This window comes from Ursus arctos, unplaced genomic scaffold (genome assembly GCF_023065955.2).
Source record: "Ursus arctos isolate Adak ecotype North America unplaced genomic scaffold, UrsArc2.0 scaffold_14, whole genome shotgun sequence".
In the NCBI taxonomy this organism is placed as follows: Eukaryota; Metazoa; Chordata; class Mammalia; order Carnivora; family Ursidae; genus Ursus; species Ursus arctos.
The window spans coordinates 17690620-17715955 of record NW_026622808.1 but is presented as its reverse complement, the minus strand read 5'-3'; the positions used below and the strand labels follow the sequence as shown (position 1 = coordinate 17715955).

Below are 25336 nucleotides of genomic sequence, written 5' to 3'. Positions count from 1 at the left end.
TTGTTCGGACATTTCTCTGAGTCATAGACGCCGCCTTGGCTTCAGGGTGGGGAAGGCGGGAGATACAAGGCTTACATGAGGTACAACAGAGCAGAGTCCCTCAGTCAGCCTGGGAGGGCAGCTGGGAGAGCAGGGTCGGTGGAAACAATGACGTTCTCGCACACTGTGACAGGCCCAGACATCAAAGGCTCATCTACCTTGAAGGAAATGGAGCGGAAGCCCATAAGCTCCCACCCAATCAAAATTCTGCAAGGGCCCTCGCCATTTTTTTTATTTTGGCAACAATTTCGTTGAGATAGAATTCACACCCCCTGCGATTGACCCATTTAATGGGCACGATTCGGTGACTTTTAGTACGTTCATAGTGTTACGCGACCCACACCACAATCCATTTTAAAACACCTTCATCACCCCAGTAGAAATTCGTATCTTCTAGCTCTTCCTCCACACCCCCCATTCCCCCCCCCCCACAGCCTTAGGCAACCGCGAATATGCTTTGTGTGTCTCTAGACTCACTTATTCCAGACGTTTTCTTTTTTTCTTTTCTTTTTTTTTTTTAAGATTTTGTTTATTTATTTGACAGAGATAGAGACAGCCAGCGAGAGAGGGAACACAAGCAGGGGGAGTGGGAGAGGAAGAAGCAGGCTCCCAGCGGAAGAGCCTGATGTGGGGCCCGATCCCAGAACGCCAGGATCACGCCCTGAGCCGAAGGCAGACGCCCAACGACTGCGCCACCCAGGCGCCCCTATTCCAGACATTTTCTGTAAACCCGCGTAGCATGCGGTCTCTGTCAACCGGCTGCTTTGCTTCTAACGTCTTCAGGGTTGATCCCCCAGCTGGCAGTAGGGGTCAGAACTTTTTCCCTTTTTGTGGCTGAGCACTACTCCGCTGTACGCCTGAACCACACCTTGTGTATCTGTCCAACCATTGGTGAATATCTGGGTTGTTTCCACCTTCTAACTATTGTAAATAACACTGCTCAGGAGCAGGCACGTATAGGCTTTTGGGTGGACGTACAATTTCATTTCCCTCGAGGAGATACCTAGGCGTGGGGTGGCTGGGTCACGTGATGGCTCTGTGATTTTCCTTTTTAAGGGACTGCCACACAGTTTTCCAGTGTCCTTGGGTTTTTGCACACGGGCATGTGCCCACCTAACTCCTTTGCACTCATCTGTTCACGACGTGTGTTTGTTTCTGCCTTGGCCGTTTTCTGCCATCCCGGTTCAGAGGCCCTGGCAATTTTGTATTCATAATTTCGTATTCTTTCCTAAAAGAAGGCTCCTCCAGATTGTGTACATTTCAGGGCCTCAACACTTGGAGCAGTGTTCGCAGGTCCGCAGCCAGGACGAGAGGGAGCATGAGTGGGTGCAGACAGCCCCGTTGGAATAGAGGGACATCATCGACCTTCCTGCTAGACCCTTTGGAGTATGAATGGGGGTGTTGCTCATAATCAGCCTGGCTCAGCATTAAGTAGGACTGTCCCCAGCAAACCAGGACATGGGGTCACCCAGCCATAGGGGACCCAAGCTACCTACCTAACTCGGTGCTTTCCAAAAGCATCTGATGTCCCACTCCTCCACCCCATCTCAGCCCCACCTGAAGCTACCATTACTCTTACTTAGAATGTGCTGGTCTGGTCGGTCCCTTAATGAATCCCTTCACTGGTATCTTCTCTCCTTCATCTCTACCCACCTCCCCAGGCCTCTCCTCCAGGCACTCTCCTGTCACCTCCCTGGTCTCAGCAGAGCCTGGGAGGTCTTGAGGCGGGGTAGAGGAGTGAAGGGAGTCCAGATGTCAAGGCAAGGCAATGAGATGAAATGCACGTGAGAGAGGCACCATAGGTAGGGGTGGCCAGAGATTTCTGGAAGGAATACAGTGAGGTCTCCGGGCAGACAGCCTCAGGGCAGGAATGGAGGGGGAAGGTCTCAGGCAGCAGGTCCTGCGGGAGCAGGGATGAGACACGGAAGGAATCTCCCGGTGGACATCGGTAGCCAGGCCAAGAGTCTCAATACCCTTCCTGCAGGCAATGAGGAACCTCCGCAGGGATGTGAATAGGCAAGGGTGACCATTCTCGCTGCGATGTAAGGGGCAGGGGATAAGAAAAGGGGCTACCCACTCCTCCCACAGCAGGGGACTCAGTCCAAGACCTGATGTCAAGCCAGGGCAGCCTCCTGACCCAGAGAGCAAGGAAGGTGGCTGAGACTGGCCAAGGACCACACATGCAGGGCCCCTTCCCCCTCCCCAAAGCTCTGAAAGGCATTGTCACACCCACCTTCCAGGTGAGGAAACAGCCTCAAAGTGCCTTCCCCAAGGGGTGGGCAGCCAGTAGCGACAGGTCCAGGCAAGGACACAGTCTGCTTGACCCTAAAGCCCTGGTCTTTTCCTCTATCCCATGGCACCCAGAGGTCCCTGAAACCCCAAATACAGCATCGGGGAGAGATAGCCTCAAGTCCCACCATTAGAGACCCTTACACATGTGGGCATTGGGACTTGGATTTGATCTTAAGGAGCCATTCTATTGAATGAGAGCATCTTAATCCGCAATACCTGCTGGAAATGGTGCCCGGGGAGGGAAATCCTAAGGAGATAAAAGATCAGCAGGAAAGAGCCTCAAATGTCCTCCACAGGCCCAGGATGGGGAGGTGACAGCATGTGTGCTGGCTTAAAAGTCATCGAGACCATCTTCCTCCACCACCCCATCTTATGGATGAGAAAACTGAGCCCCACAGAGCAGCAGCAGATGCAGAACTCAGACTCCCGCTCCTCAGCCCTTCCCACTTGGCCCTGACACGGGGTCCCTCCTCTCTCCGCAGGCTCGGAGCCCAAGCCATGTGTCCAGCCCTTTGACTCTGGAGCTGCAGCCTCAGACACCGAGAGCAGCGGTGCAGCCCAGCGGTCCGAGCAGCCAGACTTCCCCACCATGGAGCACGAGCAGGCAGGTGTCTGATGGCTGAGACGGGCAGCGGCTGATGACGCTGGTCGCAGCAAGTACACTTTGTAAAGCACGTGCGCTCTCCCAGGCACCTTGTGCACATTAGTCCAGAGAACTCTCCTTAAAACTTGGCCGAGGAGTTATGATCCCGTTTTATAGATGAGGAGACTGGAATCCTTCCTGGAACAAGGGGAGGGAGGGAGGGAGGGAGGGATAGGCAGAAGGCTGCTGAATGGACGGATGGAAGAAGGAAGAACTGGCAGAGGGATGTCTACATGGATGGATGGACGGACAGATGGATGGATGGATGGATGGATGGATGGAATGATGGATGGACGGGAGGAAGGAAAGAAGGTTACATGGGTGCGTGGGTGGGTGGATGAAATAGAAGAAAAAGCTTCCGAGGGGAGCAAGGAGCAGCCCTGCAGAGTGGTCTCAAGTCAGGCTGAGATGGGCGAACCATTATGTCCCCGCATCGATCAGTGGTGGCCTGTGGGCTGCCCGGGGAGGGGTGTGACTTCCTGGAAGGGGTCTGACAGCTGACAGCCATCTGCAGGCAGCCCCCCTCCTCACATCTGGGGCGGCACGTCTTCACTGGATGGGGTGCTGAGTGGCATTTTGCACGGCCCCCCGCACTAAGGAAGGGGGGTCTGTTACAGTTAACGCACACAGGGCATCCTGTGGACCCACCCCGTCATTTTGTAGAAGAGGACACTAGGGCCCGGCAGGTACGAACTGGCCCCAAGGGTCAGGGAGGATCCAGGGTGCACAGAAGTAACATCAGGACTCAGGTTTAGTTCAGGGCTCTGAACCTCTTGGGATAAATTCTAGGCTGCAGGCAGTGGACGGATGAGGTGGTAATGCGGGAACTGTGTGCCTGGGGAGGCAGGGCGCCCTGGGAGTACATGGCCAGGCTCAACCCCCCACCACCACCAAATGAACCCCTCCACCTGCGTCCCTGTCACTGTCATCTACCTGGTCACCGGACCTGGAGGCAATGGAAGGCACTGCCCTTGTCCCTTCCCTCCCCTACTCTCACCCGGGCCCTGTGAGCACCGCACGGGCACAGCCCTCACATCTGTCCACGTTTCTCCCTTCTGCTCCACTGCCCAGGAGGAGGCCACCACCATCACTCCCCCCAGCGTCCTCAGGGCTCCGCCAGCCTCCGTCTTGCCCCCCTCCAAGCCCAGCTCCTCTCTGCTTCTTGCACGATCTCTTTGAAGGCAAATCGCAGCCCCTTCCCCCACCTCCCTACCACCACTGTTTGGAACTTAGAGATTAAATTCTTGCTGGACCTACCAGGCCTGCTGGTCCGGCCCCATTTCCCCCTCCACACCTCCAGCCCCAAGGAACTCCTGCCAGTTGTCGGAAGGCACCAGGACCTCTCAAGCCTGCAGGCTTCTGAACGTCCTGTTCTTTTGATGCCTGGAATGCCCTTGCCTGTAACTTCTGCCTAGCCAACTCCCATTTTTTCCTCAGAGCTTCATTGGCTGCCACCTCCTCCAGGAAGACCCCCTGGTTGGTTTCTTTCTTTCTTTCTTTCTTTCTTTCTTTTTTTCTTTCTTCTTTACATTTAGTAGAACTTCTTCATGAAAGTCTACTGTCTCCTAACTGGTAAGACATAGATCTTTTCTTTTTTCTTTTCTTTATTTTTATTTTTTAAGTAGACTCCATGCCCAATGTGGTGCTTGAACTCATGACCCTGAGGTGAAGAGTCCCGTGCTCTACCGACTGAGCAAGCGAGGCACCCCAAGATGTAGATCTTTTTAAAATGTATGAAACACAACCAACGCGTGAAAGTTGGCTAGTTCAAGAGATCATTCACGTGTCATGTGGACGCTATTGTATGTGGTCGGAAATAGTTCTTTCTGGGTTTTGTTGTGGCTATGGAAGCTGTCTAAAGATTGTCTAACTTTTCTTAATTCATTTGTACTTAGTAGGTTTTTTACACCGATGCTTACCCTGGGTTTCGTGCTTTGAAATAGAGGGGATTTTCTAAGTAAAATTCCAATCCAGAATTTCTATCCCTCCAGACAGGGCCCGCTGGCCCCCCTCAGTTCTTTTCTTCAGCCTGCTTCCTGGAACATTCTATCATACTTGATTGTGATGGCTGGGTTAAACCCTCACTCTGCCCGCACCTAGCTCTAGGGGGTGCAGGGGACGGGCTGTGCAACTGCATCTGACACAGCCATCAGCTTCCTCAGAGGGAGAGCCCTGACTCCCGAAATAGAAAAACAGCACACACTGTAAGATCGGCTTCCACTGACCCAGGGCTTGCAGTGTGCACACATCACCTCATTGCACCCGCACAGCAAGGAGTCCTACAAGAAGGCGGCATTGCATCCATTTTACAGAGGAGAAAACTGAGACCCGGTGAGGGTTTGGGACTTGCCTGAGGTCCCGCTGAGCTCATAAAAGTCATGCCAGGGATGCAAACCCTGACCGAGGTTTTTCTACCATTCGAGCCACTCAAGAACCAGCCGCCCTGTCATCTATTTGCTATTTGTTCGATACCAATCTCCTCTCTTACCTGATGAAATGGAACCGGAGAAACGATATGCTCGAAGCTGCTTTGGCGTGCCCTGGCTTGCTAATATACGATGAAATAAATAACTATTCACATTTTTAAAAACCAGTTTATCCATGTACTGTCCAAGTTGCACCCAGTAAGCCCTTCTGCAGAGAGCATTCCTGGGACATCTCGCCTCTGAGTCTGACGGGGAAGCCCATCCCCCAAAGCTCCCCAGGGTGCATGCAGCGAGAGCCTGGATTTATTACATCCTCTCTGGTGTGTCAGGGCCAGCATACACTGTTTAGGCAGACGCCTAGAAAGGCCCCCATTGGGCCGGCTCCCGCCTTTTCTCACCCAGGCAATGTTGGAGGAAAGATTCGGGTTCCCAAGCAAAGGATGAGGCTCCCCTCCCCCTGTCTCCGTCCGTGTACCTGCCGCCAGGAGCTGGGACAGCCTGTGCCCGCAGCTGCCCACCACCCCTGCCACCCCCAGCTCTGGCCAAGTTTCCACTTCTGCCTCCGGTGAGAGAGGCCAGATGCAGGAGAGGGAGAGGGGGCCCGGTCCAGGCCAAGAGGCTGTCCTGACATGTTTATATTGACAGAAGGATAAAAACCAGAGACACCAGGAAACCTTTCAGGCAGTGGCAGAGCAGACAGGAGTCAAGAGAGGGAGGTTGTCCAGGCACCAGGGATGGGACTGGAGTAATTTGGGGAAAGGGGAGACCCGCCAGGAGGCTGCCGCCCAGGTCACAGGAAGGGGCAGACGAGCCTGAGACGTGGGTATTCCCACAGAGACCGGAGAAGAGGGGCCCTGGTATATAGAGGACAGAGGGAGGACACCGAGGCAGGGGAGGACACCGAAGCAGAGAAGGAGCCGCCGGGGAGGTCGGAGGGACAAAGATCAAAGGGAACAAAGCAGAGATTCCAGAGAAAGGGAGGCCGTGTGAACAGACTAGAGCGTGCTCCAAAAGTCAAACCCAGAATTTCCGCCGCCTCCAGCAATCCCCCTTCCGGGTACCTACCCAAAACAACTGAAAGCAGGGGCTCCACCGGCTCTCTGTACACCCATATTCCCAACAGCCAAACATGGAGGCAACCCGCGTCCATCAAGGGATGGATGGGTACAAAGAAGAAGGAAAGGGTAAAACTGGAGAGAGTTCCAAGCAGGTGAGGTCAGGGGGAAAAGCCAGATCCTGCAAAGCTCCTCTTTCCGGGTGCTTTCGACTTTGAATTGGAAGCTTCTCTGCAAATCCCCAAGACCAAGCATTAGCAGGGGGCCTCCATGTTCTCCCTCACCTGCTAAGGACTGGCCCTGCCTAGCCAAATGGTCCAGGGGTGGGGTTGCAAGACTGAGCAAACAAAATTACAGGACACCCAGTTAGATTTGAATGTCAAATAGTGCAATGTTTTGGGATATATTTCTACTAAAAAAAATACTTGTTGTTTATCTGAGACTCAAATTTAACTGGGCGTCCTGTATTTTATCTGGCAATCCTATCCTGGGTTTTTTTTTTTTTTTTTAAGATTTTATTTATTTATTTGACACAGAGGGAGAGAGAGCACAAGCAGGCGGAGGGGTAGAGGGAGAGGGAGAAACAGGCTCCCTGCTGAGCAGATAGCTGGATATGGGGCCTGATCTAGGACCCTGGGACCATAACCCGAGCCAAAGGCAGACGCTTAACCAACTGAGCCATCCAGTCACAACCCCCCCCCCAAGAGATTTTATTTATTTATTTGAAAGAGAGAGAGAGAGAGCACCAGTTGGGGGATGGACAGAGAGAGAGGTACCCCTGGAGGACTTTTTTAAAAATCACATTTATTCACGTCACCACCAATCTTTTTATTTATTTGTTTGTTTGTTTGTTTTAAAGTAATCTCTACACCCACCATAGGGTTTGAACTCACGACCCTATGATCAAGAGTGCGTTCTCGGGACACCTGGGTGGCTCAGGTGTTTAAACATCTGACTCTTGGTTTCAGCTCAGTTCATGATCTCAGGGTCCTGGGATCGAGCCCTGCATCTGGCTCCGTGCTCAGTGTGAAGCCTGCTTAAGATTCTCTCACTTCCTCTGCTCCTCCCCCTGCAGTCTCGGGCATTCTCTCTCTCTTTCTAAAATAAATAAATAAATCTAAAAAAAAAAAAAAGTTGCATGCTCTACCAACTGAGCCAGCCAGCACCCCTCCTGGGGGACTTTTGTAGAGTCCATTAAGGGGGACCATGTCCCCTCAGTGGTCCCTTCAGGCCACCAACTGGGACAGTCCATCGAGGGCTGCCTGAGACCACAGAGATGCCCGGGGCCATGTCTCAGTATTGGCTTTGCAGGGAGCAATGGGAGAGGCCCACCCACCACCCTACCCACCAAACGCGGTCTGAGGTCGGTCCTAACAAAGGTCTGGACCAGAGAAGTCCCTGGGCTACAGATGGCGACAGCCCAGAGGAGGGACATCTTACCTAGTCTCGAGGGTCAGGAAGGCAGCCTGGAGGGCATGCCCAAGCTGGCTTTTGAAGGCTGAATAGGAGTTCTCCAGGCCAGCTGTAGGTGGGCTGGGAGAAGAGGTTTTCCAAGAAGAGGAAAAGGCAAGTTCCCTAGTTGGAAACAAAAAAGGCAACTAGAATGATTTGGAAGGAGAAAGAGAAGAGAAAAAGGAATAGGAGGAGGAGAGAGATGGGTGAGAAAGAGTGTGGGGCTTGGATCCAGACAGACCTGAGCCTGAGTCCGGCTCTGCTGCTGGTCGGCCACCTGATCCAGGGCCAGTCTTCCTTCCTCCCTGAGCCTCAGTCTTCTGATCTGGAAAGTGGGATAACAATGCCCCCTCGTGGTGGAGCTGCTGTGGCAGTAAGGACAATGCCCGTTCAGTTCGGGGTGGCTGTGTGTTGGCACTCTGGCGGCTGGCACGTGGTCATCTACGTCTGCATATCTTCCGCGGCGTCTAACAGCGCCTGGCACACTGCGGCCTCGCGGGCGGGCGGTGGCTTGAGGCTACAGAGGGGCCAGAAGCCGAGGGGGCTGACCCTGTGGCCTTTTGTAATGTGCCCCCTGGGCTTCTGCCTTCCAGGAGGGGAAGGTATTGGCTTAAGTGCTGGGGTGTTCCAGACTCTGGTAGGAGGGAGCAGGGCCAGGAATGGGGGACGGGAGCCAGGGGAGTGGTACAACCGCAGGGCCAGTACTGTCCTTATTTAACATTTTAGTAACGCGCTCATCGTGGATCTCCTTGCATTACTCGACTTTTTAAAAAAAAATACTGCACTAACATGATTTTCCTGGATTCCTGAGTTTGAGGGCGCCCCCTCCGATTTTGTGCCTGAAGCGAGGTCCTCCCTTGCCTCACCCTAGCCCGGGGCCTGGGAGGGAGACTTGGGATCCAAGAGACCCATGAGGACATGCCCCAAGCCACCCAGGGATGCGACTGGGAGTCCCGACCCTGCCTGAAATTCTGCAGTAGTGTCCAGGATAACTTAGGTCCGTGCAGCTGCATTCAGTGAGGGGCAGGGCAGAGCGGTCAAGCCGATCAGAGGGAACCAGCGAGTGAGGGGGCGTCAGGGCTAGAAGCCCAGACTTCCAGCCCCTTTTTGGGATGAGGCCTTGAAGTCCCAGGTTAGACAGGGGGCTGGAGGGACTACCCTCATTCTACCCCACCTGCCACGAGAAGGGCGCGCTGAGCCCAGGTTGGGCGGGAGGGGGATGGGCAGGGTTTGGTACCGGGGCTTCTGGTCCCCTCCGTCAAGCCCTCTTCTCCCCCCCACACCGGCCTACAGGAGGATGGAATTCCGGGGCAGCTCGGCGACAGCACGGAGGACCTCGGCCTGGATCTGGGGGCCCTGCAGGGCAGCGAGTATCTCCAGGACCTGGGCCTTGGGGCCTTTTCCCACAGCGAGCCTGGGGGGGCCAGGGACAGTGGCGTCCCCAGCGAAGAGGCCGGAGGAGAAGCGACCTTCTCCAGCTCAGCAGAGCCCCAGGGCCTGCCTCGGAGACGCAGCTGGGAGAGGTCTCGGAGCTGCTCTGAGAGCTGGCAGAGGTCAGCCCGCGCGGCCCCCCGCTGCCTTCCGAGACACACCCCCAGGACAGGGCAGGGCCCCCCCTGCAGGCACACAGAGCCAGTGCGCACACGTGCCCCCGTGCACAGGCGAGCACCTACAGCTGAGGGAGGGAGCACGCTCAACCCCAAAACAAAGACTGCATGCTCACACCGCGGGCAAACACAATCCCAAGCATGCACACTTGCCCGTATACACAGGGCGTGCATGCCCGCAAGCTTGCACACTCACCCCGCTCCAACCCATACAGAAAAGCCTGAATGTGTGACGAGCACACGGGCTGCACAGATATGCACAAAGCCACAGATGCATTTGTGATTAAAACACGGGTGCGTGCATGACTCCACACACAGTAGCTGCCCCAGGCAGTGGAGCGGGGTGCTTTAGCCACCCCCACCTGCCTCCCTTAACCCCCGCCCCCCGAAGTCACCGCAGGGAGAAGTCCAATCTGCGTAAAAATGTGTCTGCCATGCAAGGACATGGATCTACCTGCAAATTCGCCAGCAAGGCTCCCCCGACGACCCCTCCCATGGAGAGAAACCGAACACCCCTCCAGATTCTGACCGCTCCTCCCTGCCCCAGAAGGATCACCCCGCAGTTCCCCCCAGGTCCCTGGATGCTGGCATCAGGGCAACCGCCAGGTGTAAGAGACTCGCTGAAGACCTGCCTTCCTCATTTCTTCCACCAGGCTCAGCTTCGAAGCCTCGGCTGTGAAGGAGGGGCCCTGTCTCCCTCGGACGCTGGCTAGCCTTGCTCTGAACCTTCCGGGAGAGGATCTGCAGGCCTGGACCCAAGAGTGTCTGTCTGGGGGTGGAATCTCAGCAGAGCTCCCAGGCAAGGTGGGTGCAACCTCCAGCCACCCCTGACCATGGCACAACTCTGGGCCCGGGGGGCCAGCGTGGCGGGTGGGAAGGAGCTCCTTACCCATGGCTAGTAGAACTTACCTGTCATAGCAGGGCTGTCCATGGGGTAGCCCAAGACTGGAGGGTCACTGAGTCCTGAGAGTCCGGGCCAGGCCTGGGGGTCCTTCACTGGGGTGGGGTCCAGAGTAGGGGATCCTCAGTCACAAGTGCAACCCATGGTCTGGGAGGCAGGGGAGATGGTCTCTGCATCTTTGCAGCTAGAAGGAAGCCCCACACATGCCTGGTAGATCTTGTCTCGGGTCTGTGATTCCAGCCTCAGGACTGTAGCCTGTGGCTGGGGCATCTTTGCCCAGGACCATGACCTGGGGAGAAACCCCTAATGGGCTGGAATCTGGAGCTCAGAGTTTGGGGGCTCCAGCCCACAGCTGGGGAAGTCCTTGGCCAGGACTGCAGCCCATGGCTGGGGAAGGTATGGCTCCAGCCCTCAGCAGCTGCTATGGAAATCCATCCCCGTGCCCTGGGCTGAGGGGAACCCCTGCCTGCGGCTGGAGGTGGGTGCTGTGGACCCTCCATCTGGGGAGCTTGCCTGCACCCCGGGCTGCCGCCCGGGCTTAGTGAGATGCTTATTCCCCGCAGGAATGTGACAGCCCTGAGAAAAGAGTGAGGTCACGGTCCGTTCCCGTGTCCTTCGATGAGATCAGCTCCCTGGAAATCTCTCCCACTTTGGAGGTGCCCACTCCAGCTGTTCAAGGTAGCCCAGCCTGGCAGTGTCCCTCATTCAAACCAAAAGGGTAGGGGGGTTCTGCTGGAGGGTTCCCTGGATGGGGCCCCAGATGTGCCCGAGACGGGAAAGGGGGGGAGTTTAGGGCCCCATGGGCAGGAACTGGGCAGAATTCCTGGAGTGGGAGGTGGGTGGAGGAGAAGAGGCGTCCAGCACCTACCCCTTCCCCCCGCCCCCGGGCCTCCCACCATGGTGGACTGCACCGCTGCAGTCCCCTTGCTCTCCTAGGACTCTTCTTTTATCTCAACCTCTGTTCCCTACTTTACCTCCCTCGTTATCTCTGAATCTCTGTGCTAAGAGCTTGTTTCTCTCTGCTGTCAAAGGGACCTGAAGTCTAAACCCAAATCTACCACTTTCTAGTAAGTCTCTGAGCCTTGTGGCTTTCTCTATGAGAAGCAGGGACGCCTGGGTGGCTCAGTCGGTTAAGCCTCCGACTCCTGATTTCGGCTCAGGTCATGATCTCAGAGTCGTGAGAAGGAGCCCTGTGTTGGCTCCACGCTCTGCTGGGCCCTTGCTTGAGAGTCTCTCTCTCCTTCTGCCCCTCCCTCCCCCCACAAAATAAATAAATAAATCTAAAAACGAATAGAACCGTAAGTGTGTCTCCTTAGGGCTACTTGGAGGGTCCACTGAGTGCACATGCGCAAAGCGCTTGGCACGTTGTCCGCAGTCTGGAGACACGGGGCGCACCTCCAACCCCGGAGAAGGCTCTGCCTTCTTGGTGCCTTTCCTCCTGGAATGGCAAGCCCCGCCTGGAAGGTCTCCAGTTGTGCAGGGATGGGTCACAGGGGGCCCAGGCAGGGCTGGTCTGCCCCAGAGCCCCCTCACACCTGGACCTCCCGGGGTGGGGGCTGCTTCCAGGCCTGGAGCCCCCGGTGCTGGAGTGCATGGAAAAGGACCACGTGGAGTCAGATCACGTGTGAGTGTCCGCCTGGCGGTGGGGAGGGGACCCCAGTGGACAGCCACGGGGTCAAGGCTGGGGTCCCTCCCAAGCCCCCCGTAACCTCGGGCTTCTCTCCCACACCATCCTTCTCTCAGAGGAAAGACCCAGGCCTCTCAGAAAGGTTCTCAGTACAGCATCAGGGGAGGGGTCGGGTCTCCCAGTGAGGGTCTGCATTGGGACCGGGGCCTGGGTGGACAATCACAGGTCATCTTGGGGAACACGTCTATACCCTGGGGCAACTGTGAGCTGTTTTTATCCTCACTTCCCCCACCCCCTGCCCCAGGCTGATTGTCCAGCAGGTGCTTCAAGAACTTCGGCAGTACCATGGGTAAGTGGGGAGGGGGACAGGTGTGACGGAGCAGGGGTGGGAAGACAGACGTGGAGGACGAGTATGGGGGAAAGCGGAGGGGGACAGTATAGGAGTGGACAGGTGGGGGACAGGTGTGGAGAAGACAGGGAGATAGGGGAGAGAAACAGGGACAGGAGAGGTGGGGGGTGTGGACAAATGTGGGAAAGGGCAGTGGACATAAACTGGTGAGGAGGGAGCCCATGAAGTACCTTCGCACAAGTGAGAAACGGTGCCTTTTTCCCAAGACACCGCCATTTGCTAGAAAATCTTCCTGACTGGCTGATTTAGTCTGACCAAGATATGTTATCACCCTCTGCTGGAAAACCAGTCGCAGTGACCATGGGTAGAGCGCACAGAGGGAGGGGTGGTGAGGTCTCGATGTGGCTCCAGGGCACACGGAAGCATTGGGGGAGAGAGGAGGCAGGAGATGGGGCAGCTGGGGAAGGAGGGGCCGCTGACCCAGGGATCTGTCCTCTCTGAGCCCACAGGGCCCGGCAGAGGGCTCGCTTGTCAGTCAGTCCCGGAGGAGCCCACTCAAACCTCACCTGGTTTGAGTTCCTGTCTGAGTAAGTCTGCAGAGCTACCGCGGGAGGGAGCTTTGGGCTGGGATCTGCCCTGGGTCTGCACACGTTTACCCGCGGCCATCTGTGCAAGACCCTGAGCTGGGGGTGGGGGGGCAGGAGGTGGAGCCCCCGTCCTCTCCCTGGAACTGCCAGGGCAACGGTGGTGATGGGGCCAGGGGAGGCTCCTCATACACCCTGGGAAGGCAGAGGAAGACTTCCTGGAGGAGGTGACGGCTTGAGCGGGTTTCCAATGGAAGAGTAGGAGTGTACCAACACATGGAGAGGAGGACCAGGGAAATAAAGAGGCGCCTTCTGGGAGAAAGGGCAAGGCCTGAGGAATGGTGTCAGGTGGGGTGGGGAAGAGGGAAGGGGAGGGACGTCAGCAGAGGCCAGATCACCTCAGTGACACTAAGGAGCACAGCTCTCCGGAGACTGATAGCGGTGGGCACAGACAAGGCTGGGGGCAGGCAGGGGCTGCCGCCTGGAGGCGTGGGATCTCCCTCCAGTGAATAGATTCTACAGGGGCTGGGTTTGTTTGCGGCTGACTTCATAAATACAGCTGATCCTTGAACAACGCGGGTTTGAGCTACATGGGTCCACTGGTACATGGATTTTTTTTTCGATGAGTATAGGACTGTAAATGTATTTTCCCTCTCTTAGAATTTTTTCTTAGTGACATTTTCTTTTCTCTGGCTTACTTTACTGTTAGAACCCAGTACCTAGGGGCGCCTGGGTGGCACAGCAGTTAAGCGTCTGCCTTCGGCTCGGGGCGTGATCCTGGCGTTATGGAATCGAGCCCCACATCAGGCTCCTCCGCTATGAGCCTGCTTCTTCCTCTCCCACTCCCCCTGCTTGTGTTCCCTCTCTCGCTGGCTGTCTCTATCCTGTCGAATAAATGGATAAAATCTTAAAAAAAAAAAAAAAAGAACCCAGTACCTAATACCTATAACACATAGAATATGTCTTCGTTGATGGTTGACGTTATCAGTAAGACTTCTGATCAACAGCAGGCTATCAGTAGTTAAGTTGGGGGGGAGTCAGAAGTTATACGTGGATTTTTGACTGTGCAGGGGGTTAGCGTTATTCAAGGGTCAACTGTATTTATTAAATGAGGGGGTACCAGTAATCCAGGAGAGGCATGACAGTGATCCTTGGCTGGAGTGTTGGGGGAAGAGAGGAGTGGGATTTGAGAGATATCCCAAAGGAAGAATGGGCAGGATTTGGAAGCTGATTAGATATTGGGGTCAGGAGTGAATCAGAGGAAGGAGGCAGAAATGGACAGAGCCAGGATTTCCAGCCTCACCACTGAGGGACCCCAAGCTTGAGACCATGTCACAGTCCCCTCTGTAAACCCAGCCCCACAGTTCCGGGAACTTTGCAAATATCCATAAATGTTTGTTGAGTGAATAAGTGAGAGGCAGAAGGAGGGAATTCAGGGACCACAGAAGTGAAACAGGACTAAGGGGCTGCAGGGAGGAGACAGATTCCAGGTGGGGTCCAGGAGCAACTTGCAGACTGAAAATGGCCCTCTGGCCATGCTGCCCCCCCCCCCCCCGCCCCCGTTCATCCTTCCATCCTTTAGGAGCGAGGACGGCGCCAGCAAGGGTGAGCGGAGTAACAGGAGCACCAGGGTGAAGCGCAGACTGAGCTCCCTACGTTGTCGGGTCACCAGGCAGAAGGAGAAGGTCAGGGGGCCGGGCCAGGGGGACCCCCCCTCTACCTTCTCCAGTTTTGCAGTATGCCCCCGACCCTGGAGCCCCGTGATTCGAGGTAGGTCTGAACGCACAAGGCAGTCTAAGGTTCACCTCTGTCCCCCACAGGGGAAGAGCCCAGTGCTTCTAAAGGACAAGGGTCAGGATGCTAGAGAGAGGAAGGAATGTATCAACGGGCACCAGCTGACGCAAGGAACCTTCCTGGGCCACTCCAGCTGCCCCCTGTGTGGCAAACCCTTTCTGAGCTCTGGTAAGTCTCGTGGCCCGGCCCAGCCCTCTGGATGGCAGCCACTTTCTCCCCTTTATTGCCTCTCATTCTCTCTTGTGGTCTCCTTCACCTGTTGCGTCCGCATCCCATTTCACCCTTGCCAAGCAGAGGCTGACTTCAGCTCCCCTGAGAGCACCAGGTCCCTTAAGGGCAGGGACCATGTGGTCACCTCAGGGCCCACAAAACCCCTCTAAATCTCAGTGTTTGTCACTGCAAAAACCCTCAGGCAGTGTATTAGTCAGCTAGGGCTGCCTGGCAAAATACCACAGTCTGGGTGCTTTGAACAACAGAATTGTGCAGTTCACCCTCGAACAATGCGAGGGTTAGGGACGCTGACGCCCCGCCCCCATACACACACACACAGTCGACAATCCACATGTAACGCTTAGCACTATCTTGGCACAACAGACTAACTACTGGGTCACCCCTTATTCCCCTCGACTTTTAATTTAAGAATCACAGAAAAGTGGAGAGAGCACAGAGTGTCCCCTTCTTTCACCCGGGTTCCCGTCATGGCAGCATCTTCTGTGACCACAGTACATTGGTCACAGCTCAGGAATCAACACTGGTGCCGTATTATTAATCAAACTGCAGGTTTTCCTCAGATATTGCCAAGGTTTCTTCTTCTGTTCGGGTTCCCTCTGTTTCCAGACACAATTCAGAATCCTGTGTTCTCTTTCATCACCCTGTCTCCCTCGTCTCCCTGGTCGATGAAGGTTTCTCAGTCTTTCCTGATTGTTCATGACCTTGACAGTCTTGAGAGGTATTAGCCAGGTGTCTAAGACAATGCCCCCCCATCTGGGTTTGTCTGGTGTTTTCTCATAATTAGACAGGGTTATGGGTTTGGGAACCTTCTTGCCTCATGAGATCAGGGGTAAGTGCTATCAATCTCACATCCCTGAGGATGTTAACCTTCATCCCCTGGTTAAGGCAACATCTGCCGGGTTACTATTCTTTCCCTCTCCCTACTCTGTTCTTTGGAAGCAAGTAACTCAATCCAGCCTGCTCTCAGGATGGTGGGAATCAGGCTCCACTTCCTGGAGACAATATCTGATTTTCAGAACAGCAATTTGAGATCACAGGAGATTTGAGTTGGTGTAAAAGAAAAATGTGGGTTGCCCTTAAGAGCGTGGTGCCTGGTGCATATGGGCAATGGTAGCATCCGTCATCATCATCTTCTTCATGATGTGTTGTTGAGTTAAAGCTGGCAGCTAAAACGCAGACCCACAACCGTGGGCTTTGACTACAGCTCCCACACTGTGTAGGAGGCCTGCGGGGCCAGGACAGCTGTGGCTCACTCCCACCAGGCCGAGAGCAGGCAGCTCCCAGGTATAACTAGCCACAAGCCTATCACCACTGGCGGTATTCAAAGCCAGATGTTACTATCTGTCCCTTAGAGGAAACAGCCCATAGTAAGTTCAACAGAACAGGGAATGAGTCACACTCCAGGTAATTATGGAAGGTGGGTCGCCAGGATAAAGCTGAGATGGTTTCTCAGAAACCAGCCCCACTGATGGAACGCCATTCCAGACAGTCTTTTTTTTTTATTTTAAGATTTTATTTGAGAGAGAGAGCACACGCACATACATACGCTCGCACGCTCAAGCAGGGGGAGCGGCAGAAAGAGAGGGAGAAGCAGACTCCCCACTGAGCCAGGGCGCTAGGATCATGACCTGAGCGGAAGGCAGACGTCTAACCGACTGAGCCACCCACGCACCGCTCCAGACAGTCTTATCACTGGCCTTGACCTCGGAGGTTCTTCACAGTCTGACCCCGCCTACCTGTCCACTTTTCCCTTCCACTACTCAGCCACCGTGAAGTCTCGTGGCTGCCCGCACACATCACCTGCACCTTGCTCATTCAGTGCTGTTCCTGGAACTCCTTGGCGACCTAACTCTTACTCACCCTTTAGAGCCAAGCCAGGGCCACCTCCCCCAGGAAGCCTGGATTGTGGATTGGGCGACTGTATCAGCATCTGAGTGTCTCTTAGGCCAGTTGCTGTCAGCCAAGAGGACACTGGCAATATCTGGAGGCATTTTTTGTTGTCAGGACTGGGGTGCTGCTTGCATTTACGTGGATAGAGGCCAGGGGTGCTGTTCGACATCCTCCAACACATAGGATAGCCCCAACAACAGGCTCAGTTGTCAATAGTGCCAAGACTGAGAAACAGTGCCATAGATTTACATTCCCTGTGTCTCCTTAGCTCTTAACAGAGTCCCTGGCCCATGAGAAGGATGTAATAAATGCACAACAGAAAGATAAAAGAAAGACGAGAGATACCGCTCCTTGTTGCCAGGCTCCTTGAGAAAGGTGGTTTCTACATTTAGGGGAGAACTGTGTCAGCCTGAAGGTTTCTATAGCCAAGATAGCTAGAGCAATAAGGAGCATGCCACTTTTCCTGCTTAAAATCTTCAGTGGCTCCCCACTGCCTTTGGAATAAAGTCCAAAAGTCATAGGAACTCAGAGAGTGAACATTTACACATCCATTGAGACCCCAAAAGTACCCGTGTCAGGTTTCTGACCTCTGATGAAGCAGTCCTTACACTTCTGGAACCTCCAATTTCCTGGACGTGCTCCCTCTCTTGACCATGACAAAATGGACTTAAGCTGAAGGCAGGTCACTTGGGGACTCTGCCACCCTGTTTCTGAACTGAGGGCTGTCGGCCACAGATTGTGGGTGTTTTGAAGTGAGTCTGGCTTGGAAAGATCTCAGCCTGGTTGGCCAGCTTGAACCTGGTGAAAGAGGTGCTTGGCTCCTCTCCTGGGTCCTGCCCAACTATCTCACCAGTGGCCAACCTGGGTTGGAACAAGCAACCTCAGAGCTTGGAAGTCTGACGGCACTTGAGGGGTGGAGGTGCTGGAGGAGGCATCCAGCATGTCTTCTGGTGTCTGAGAACACCTGTGTGGGGGTAGTCTGGCATGTATTTTAGACTCTGAATACCTGTTTGGGGGTATCTAGTATGTGTTTGGGGGGAATATCTAAAAGTTTGGGTAGGGTCTCTCACATGTCTCTATTTGGGGGTATCGATGGCTCCTGGGTGAAGGCGTCTGGTACCTTTGGGTATTTTGGCATGTTTTTCAGATTCTGAATACTTTGCGGTAACTGACAAATCGAGGTGGGGTGTCTGACCGATTTGGGATCACCTGAAAGCATGTTTTGAGTATCTGATAACACCTGCCTGGGAGTCTAGTATGCGTTAGGGGTACTAACAGGTCGTACCCATGTTGGGGTGTCTGGGACCACCTGAGAGGTATATGGCTCATTTTCCCCAGATTTGTCTAGCTTCTTGTAATCTACGCTGCCCCTTCTTCTCAGGTGACGGACCTGTTTTCTCCATCGCTTGCACCATGCCCTCAGCATTCTCTCCCCAGGCTCAATCCCCTTAGCCATGCCCAAGTGCCCGCTAATCCCCCGCTCCGGGCACCCCTGATTCGCTCAAGATGCCCCCCAGCCCCTCTGACCCTCCCCGCGAGGATCGCCTTCACCCCTCCGCAAAGACCCTCCCGGTTAGGTCCTGGGGTCCCCTACAAGGCCGGGCGGGGGTGCCCTCCCGACCGGCTCCAGGTTCCGCCAGAAACAAAGTCCGCAGTTGCCGGGACCCGCGGACCCGCGAGCCCCGCCCCCTTCCGGGCCCACGCCCTCTGACCCGCCCTCGGGGCGGGGACACGCACGCGCAGCTCGCCCGCGCGGCTTCCCGCTTCCGGCCCCGGGCTGCGGGTTGCTGTGGATCCGGGGAGGCCGGGCGGCAGCGGTGGCGGCGGCGAGCGGCCTGCGGGGGACCGGGCCGAGGTGAGGGCAGCGGGGCGGGCCCGAGGAGAACGGAGCTCGGGAGGGAAGTCTCGGGCCTCGGGAAGGCGCCGTCGGGCCTCGGGGGCGGCCTCGGGCACGGGACCCCCGGGGCTGCCTCAGCCTCGGGCCGGGCCCCCGTGGACCCCTCCGAGCCGGCGGGGGGGTCCTGCAGTTCAGGCTGTCCCTTCGGTGCGTTTGGGCTCTGACTGGCGAATGCAGGGGTGCAGACGATGCCTGCTGGCCCCATCCGAGCTCCGGCCCTTGGGCGGTGTAGCCTCCCCCCCCCCCCCCGCTCCGGAGGGGGAGGTCACCGGGTTCGAGGTTCAGGAGCGCCCGGGGCAGGACCGGGGATGTAGTGATAACCGTAAACAGCAGCCAGCGCCGTGGTGCTTCGGCGCTCTGTGGAGAACTCACTTCCCTGGCGTGGACGCCTTCCGTGCTAGGGAGCTTTTGGGTAACGAACACTATACGAAGTGTGTGTTCTTTGGATCTTCCTTACTCCAGTTCCTTGTGGAAGAATTTAGATGGTGCGGGGCAGCTTTCGCTGCAGGGAGGAATCAGAGGCCCTTGATCCTTGCATGATTTGTGGCAGTTTACTTCCCCGTCTGTTTTACCTGTTGCTCTGTTGAGATGGAAGCCTTAGGAGAGATGGCTGGCGCAGAGTGTAAAAAGTTTTCTTGGGAGGGGGAAAAAAAGCTTTCTTTAAGTTTTACAGTGTACGTGAAGAACACAACTCTTCCTTCTTCGCCTCATTTGAGGGGAGTGGAACTCCAGCCAAAAGCCTCAAAGGGCCTTTTTTCTTGTTGGGTAGAGAGAGTTCAGGACGGCAAGAGCAGCCCCATGGCCAAGGGCGATTTGGGGATGATCTTGCGGGTATCTGGGTGAAAGATTAATCCTAAAGCTTTGTGGAGAAGTGTCAAGAGCGCAGGCTTCAGTGTCAAATCAGATCTGGGTTCTGGTCCCCTGTTCCACCACGTATTAGCCATGTAGCCTTGCTAAGACTCAGTCCCCCCCCATCCTTAAAATGGGAATAAGGATTGGTTAGAGATTCCATACGGTAGTTTGTCTCAAGTGCATAGCAGAGTGTCTGGCATATAGTGAATGCTCAATAAATGTTACGTATTCTGTGTATATGTGCATGCCCCCAGACTTGTATTTTTAGGCTGACATTGCAAATAATAAAGAGTCTGGAAAACTTGAGCATCTCGGTTGTTGTTTGAACTGGGTCAGAGTGTACACTTATCAGTAGTTTGCTATCCTATGGGTCAAGCCCTTTTGAGAAAAAGGTGGTTGTAAAGCGAATAAGAGCATATCGCCGGAAGGCATAATAAATTCAGTTCTTGTAAACATAATTTGTTTTGGGTTTATATTAGCTTATTTTAATTTTTTTTTTTTTAAGATTTTATTTATTTATGTGACAGAGAGACAGCCAGCGAGAGAGGGAACACAAACAGGGGGAGTGGGAGAGGAAGAAGCAGGCTCCCAGCAGAGGAGCCCGATGTGGGACTCGATCCCGGAACGCCAGGATCACGCCCTGAGCCGAAGGCAGACGCTTAACGACTGCGCTACCCAGGCGCCCCAGCTTATTTTAATTTTAAATGGCATGCATAGAGAAATGGAAAAGGCGATTCTTTGATTCTTTTGATTCTTTTCTTTCTCTCTTTCTCTCTTTCTTTTTTTTCTTAAATTGACTTGAGAATGCCCCCACTTTGAAAGCTGAAGCGGCACGTACATTGTTTCTGGCATAAGCTGTGTTATAATTTTCATTCTTGTCACACAGTAGCAATTACCACTGGCTGCAGGGCCATTACCCTTGTCACCAGCCCCTGGGACTAGGGCTGTGGTCACCAGCTGTGCCTCCCTGGGTGTTTACCTACCACATGTTTAGCATATTTCTGATCCTTGTGTCAAGGTCTCCTTCATTCTTCCTCATTCACCCTAGGTCCTGTTTCCATTTCTTCGAGTTCCCTCTAAGACTTTGAGAACCTTTTCATCTCGGCCCTCTTAATACGTAATTTAAAACTTTACAGAGTCCAATTTACTTCTTTAGTATTTATTAGTTGAGTTCTACCACCCCACCCCCCCCAAGTGGTGGAGAGTGGCTGTTTTGAAAACTCTTTCTCCAGGTGCAAAATAATTCCTGAGCTCTGGAGCTGCCTGTAGGAATTTTCTGGAGGAGGAATGTGACGGATGGGGGAGGGGGCAAACTGATGAAAATAATGTCCTCAGTGAAAGGGCCCCTGCTGCGGTACTTATTTTTTGTTGTTAAAGTTGCCCTTGAGTGTAAAATTCAACTGGCTGCCTTCTCCCCTTTTGTTCTGAGATAGTTTTCAACTGAGTGCATTTGGTTGTGTTCAAAGTAGCAATGACATAAGCTGATTTACATCGTACGTTGAAAAAAATGTTGTAAAGTTTAGCTGAGAGTGTACATTTAACACATCGTGGGTGGTTACATTTTAAACTCATGCCACTCCTCTTTTTCCCTTAATATAACAGCTTTATTGAGCTATAATTCCCGTACCATAAAATTCACCCTTTTAAAGCGTGCCATTCAGTGGATTTTTCACAGACTTATGCAACTGTCACACTATCTAATTGAGAACATTTTATCATCTGGTTGTTCTTGTGGGTGAGTTTCAGGAGGTGAGAAAGGCAAATGAAAGGTGGGCTAGCAGGTGCCCCGTGGCTCCGCTGCAGCATGCGACCCAGGGAGGGAAGAACCGCATCAAAGTACTTGGCTGGAATCCAGCGTGTGCCTGAGCGCAAGGACGTTTATGTACTGTGTATGGATCCCTCTGATTTGCTGAGATTACAAGGCAGAGCGAAATGGACTTGAGAAAGAATCATAAGTCATGAAGCCATCCACAGTAGCGCGGTTAATGTGCTCACAGTCCCCTCACGAGACTGAAATGGATAGCGACTGACCATCCATAATGTAGAGCAGAAAACCAGCATCTGTGGGCATAGGAAGCAGGAAGGGAGGCAGCTCTGTGGTGCTCATAACACCAGGATATGGTGACTGATGGCCTTTGCAATCTTTTGCAGTGTCCACTTAGAGGCTCCTATTCAAAGAATTTAAAGAGATGGGAAGATGGAAAAACTGAGACCCTCCCAGATGCTGCTGGTGGGGCTGTAGGATGGGCCAGCCACTGTGGAAAACCAGTCTGGCCGTTCCTCGAGAAGTTAAACGCAGAGTTACCCTGTGACCTAGCGATTCTACCCCTAGGTATGTGCCCGAGAGGGATGAATACAGGCTGCACGAAAACTGGTACACAGACGTTCACAGGAGTGTTGTTCACAGTAGCCAGAAAGTGAAAACAACCCAAATGGCCCATCAGATGAATGGAAAAATAAAATGTGATCCGTCCATACAGTAGCATTCAGCGGTGAAAAGGCGTGGCATTCTGATACAGGTTACAGCATGGATGAGCCTTGAAAACGCCGTGCTGAGTGAAAGAAGCCAGGCCCAAAAGGCTGTGTATCTTCTGATTTCATTTACGTGAAATATCCAGAACAGGCAAACCCATAGAGACAAAAATAGATGAGTGCTTGCCCAGGGCTGGAAAGAGGGGAACGAGGCGTGACAGCCGAGGGGTGCAGGGTTGCTTTCAGGGGTGATGCAGATGTTCTCACACCGTGGTGGTGGATGCACAGCCCTGAACACACTAACAGCCATCGCCTCGTTCGCCGTGAGAGGCCGAGTTGTGTAGTATGTGAATTCCGTCTCCATAAAGCTGCTGAATAAGACAGAGGCCGACAAAGACACAGGATGAGAACTAGAAGCACAGTGGAAGTGGTTATGAGCGTGGGACAGAACTGCAAGAAGTGGTTGGAAACTAGGAAGCTAGTCTACGGCCATACCACCCTGAACGCGCCCGATCTCGTCTGAAACTAGGAAGCTAGAAATCCAAGGGGGATCGATAAAAAAAACCCTGAAGAAACAGGGAGCACCTCTCCAGAATAAATAGCACGGGGTCAGATTACAGACATTAAGAGATTCTTCTTTTCCTAAAGCTGATCATAGACAGGTCCCTGCCATGTTGGAAACGGTCACCAAGCCCTGTGTGCCGCCCATGTGACAAGGGTTGAGGCGGAGATGTGGGGTCAGAATCTCCGGGATGTAGCTCCGGCCTGGGCAGGAAAGCCCTCTCTCTCCTGAGGGATGAGACTCAGCTGTTGATGGGGTCGGGGGAGGGGGGCAGCTTATGTGAAAGTCAGAGTCAAGAAACGTGTGCTGTTGATCAGGTAGCCAGGGAGCGCTGAGTTGGGCATCTTACAGGCTGGCGTGTTACTGCAGAGGACTTTCTGGCCCTAGCCATCAGTGGGTGGAGGCTAGCTTGGAAAACGCAGAGGCCGGAGACAGGGAAGTTCTTTGAGAAGTGACCTGGGCCTAAATAGGGACAGTGTGGGAAGTGGTCAGACTTGCATCTGTGCAAAGGGAGGTGTGTCAGGGCTTCGTAGGCAGTGTGGAGAGAGTGGGATGTAGGTAACATGGGAGGTAGGTGACAGGGCCCCAAGATCATCAGCTAGTAGGACTCTTCCTTATGCAGCAAGGGCACCCTGAGGCGTGTAGGTGCTGTCAGTATGACCAGTTTGGACCTCTCTCGAGTTTATCTTGCACTGGAAAGGGGGAATCTGTGTTCCCTGCACTCAAATCAGGGTCTCTTCCACTCCCCCAAGCACCTCCACCCCATCCCAAGGCTTCCAGGGTCTAAGAGCAGTAAAAGTAGCCCTTCGAAGACCCTCAGAGGTCCTGAGGTTGTAGCGCTCTGGGATAGAGTGGGGGCGGGGCGGGATAGCAGTCACTGCCTGCCAGCGGTTGGAGGTAGGAGGGAGAGAGACAGAGAACTTGGCAGCGAAGTGATGTGAAACCCATCAGTAGAGTCATGATCTGGTTAATGTGCTTGCATAACCAGAGGTGGCAGCCTTCGGAGTCTGACTCCTGTAAGCCCGTGCCGTTCTGGGGCTTTTCTGTCCATTCGCAGCAGCAGTCACCCTTGTTCTCCCCACAGCACAGTATGCATGGAGAGTTGTGGCCTGGGAGCCTGGAGGGACATCTGCGTCTCTCCTCTGTGATGTGATATATAGCCCCCCACCTCTCACACCTCACTGATGTGAAAACATCTTAACCGGTGCGGTAGGCAGGACCACGGCGCCCAGAGATACTTGCATCCTAACCCCCAGGACTTGCAAACACGTGACCTTCTGTGGCAAAAGGAACTTTGCAGGTGTGATTCAGGATCTGGAGATGGCAGGTGAGCCTGGATTATCCAGGTGAGCCCATTGTCATCCAGAGGGTCCTCATGAGAGGGAGACGGGAGGGTCCGGGTCGGAGGAGGAGGTGTGATGGTAGAAGCAGAGGTCAGAGGTAAGAAGGTGCTCAGCTGCTGGCCTAGAAGGCGCGGGAAGCCCAGGAGGTCAGGTGCCACCGGCAGCTGGAAAGGGAGGGGAAACGTGTTCTCCCCTAGAACCTCCAGGAGGTGGCAGCCCTCCTGACCCCGCATAGCCTTCTGCCCTCCAGCCCCACTGGAGAAGAACCTCAGTGTTGTTTTCACCCACTGTTTGTGGAAATTTGTGACAGCAGCCTTTGGGAACGCCCACACCCACTTTCCATCTCCAGTGTTTGAAAGCTCAAATTCTCAATTGACTTGGGACCCGCCCCGCCCCCCACCCTCCCCAGCACGTCTTTCTCCTGTGGAAGTTTCTAGCACTCCCGCCTGGCCTCACTCAGGATTCTGTGTGCCTCCAGCCGGGCCACTCCCGTTGCCCCTTCGCTAGACACGTACACACGTGAGCCCCGTGAGCAGAAAGATGGTAGCAGGGAGCTCAGGCCTGCTTCTCTGGTATTAGAGATGCTGCTTCAACACTCTGATCGTCGGTTTCCTGGCTCTAAAATTAGAAGTCTAATAGCATTCCTTATTTCATAGGGCTGTGATTGCTTGTGAAGGGCTTGGCAGTGTCTGGGTGTGTCCCTCCATTCCTTCAATACCAGGATCCTGCCGCAGTGAACACAACTTAGCCCTTTTTTTTTTAATCTGAAATATATAACTTCATTAACAAAGTGCAGAATATATGTACAAATGAATAAAAATAAATTATTAAAAAATGACGTGCCACCACTATGGGCTGCTCCAGAAGTCTGGGGATTAATTATAAGTCACATCTTGTAAATTAGTGCTTTTAAGTTTGTCATTAGCTCCACCTGGCTTATTGGCAGGAAGCTAAAACCTTCCTTTTGGTGTGTCTCCCTCTTCGGAATGTTCCAAAAGCCCTGATCAAAGGAGAAGGCCCTCCATTTTCCCTGCTGTCTGCAGAATTGGCCATCCTGCTGCTGCTTTTTAAAATGGGGATAATATAATTCACATACCATAATATTCACCCCTTTAAAGTGTACGATTCAGTGGTTTTTAATATATTTATATGTACTCCTCACCCTAAACGTTCTCATCACCCCAAAAGTAAACCAAGTAGCCATGAGCAGTCACTCCCCTTTTCCCGTTCCCAAGCCACTGGCAACCACGATTCTGCTTACCCCTGAAGATGTTCCACACTGGGGTAGCTTTCCATTGGTCTAGAAGGCTCACTTCTGGA

General features: G+C 53.9%; 1 protein-coding gene across 4 annotated transcripts in view; it reads left to right on the top strand.

Annotated features, from left to right (window-relative positions):
* Positions 1–25336, top strand: part of ARHGEF18 (Rho/Rac guanine nucleotide exchange factor 18) — an 81567-nt gene that overhangs the window by 8298 nt on the left and 47933 nt on the right. For 3 of the 4 annotated variants that reach the window (XM_026481313.4, XM_057311496.1, XM_057311495.1), the window contains exons 2-10: positions 2814–2935; positions 9201–9460; positions 10168–10318; positions 10979–11093; positions 11982–12039; positions 12347–12391; positions 12901–12978; positions 14558–14660; positions 14796–14937. In XM_026481313.4, the coding sequence (XP_026337098.2) occupies positions 2921–2935; positions 9201–9460; positions 10168–10318; positions 10979–11093; positions 11982–12039; positions 12347–12391; positions 12901–12978; positions 14558–14660; positions 14796–14937 (967 nt within the window). In that variant the 5' untranslated portion in view covers positions 2814–2920. Of the gene's footprint in view, positions 1–2813; positions 2936–9200; positions 9461–10167; positions 10319–10978; positions 11094–11981; positions 12040–12346; positions 12392–12900; positions 12979–14557; positions 14661–14795; positions 14938–18656; positions 18746–25336 lie in introns of those variants that run through there. The other variant, XM_026481314.4, reaches the window with a different exon arrangement.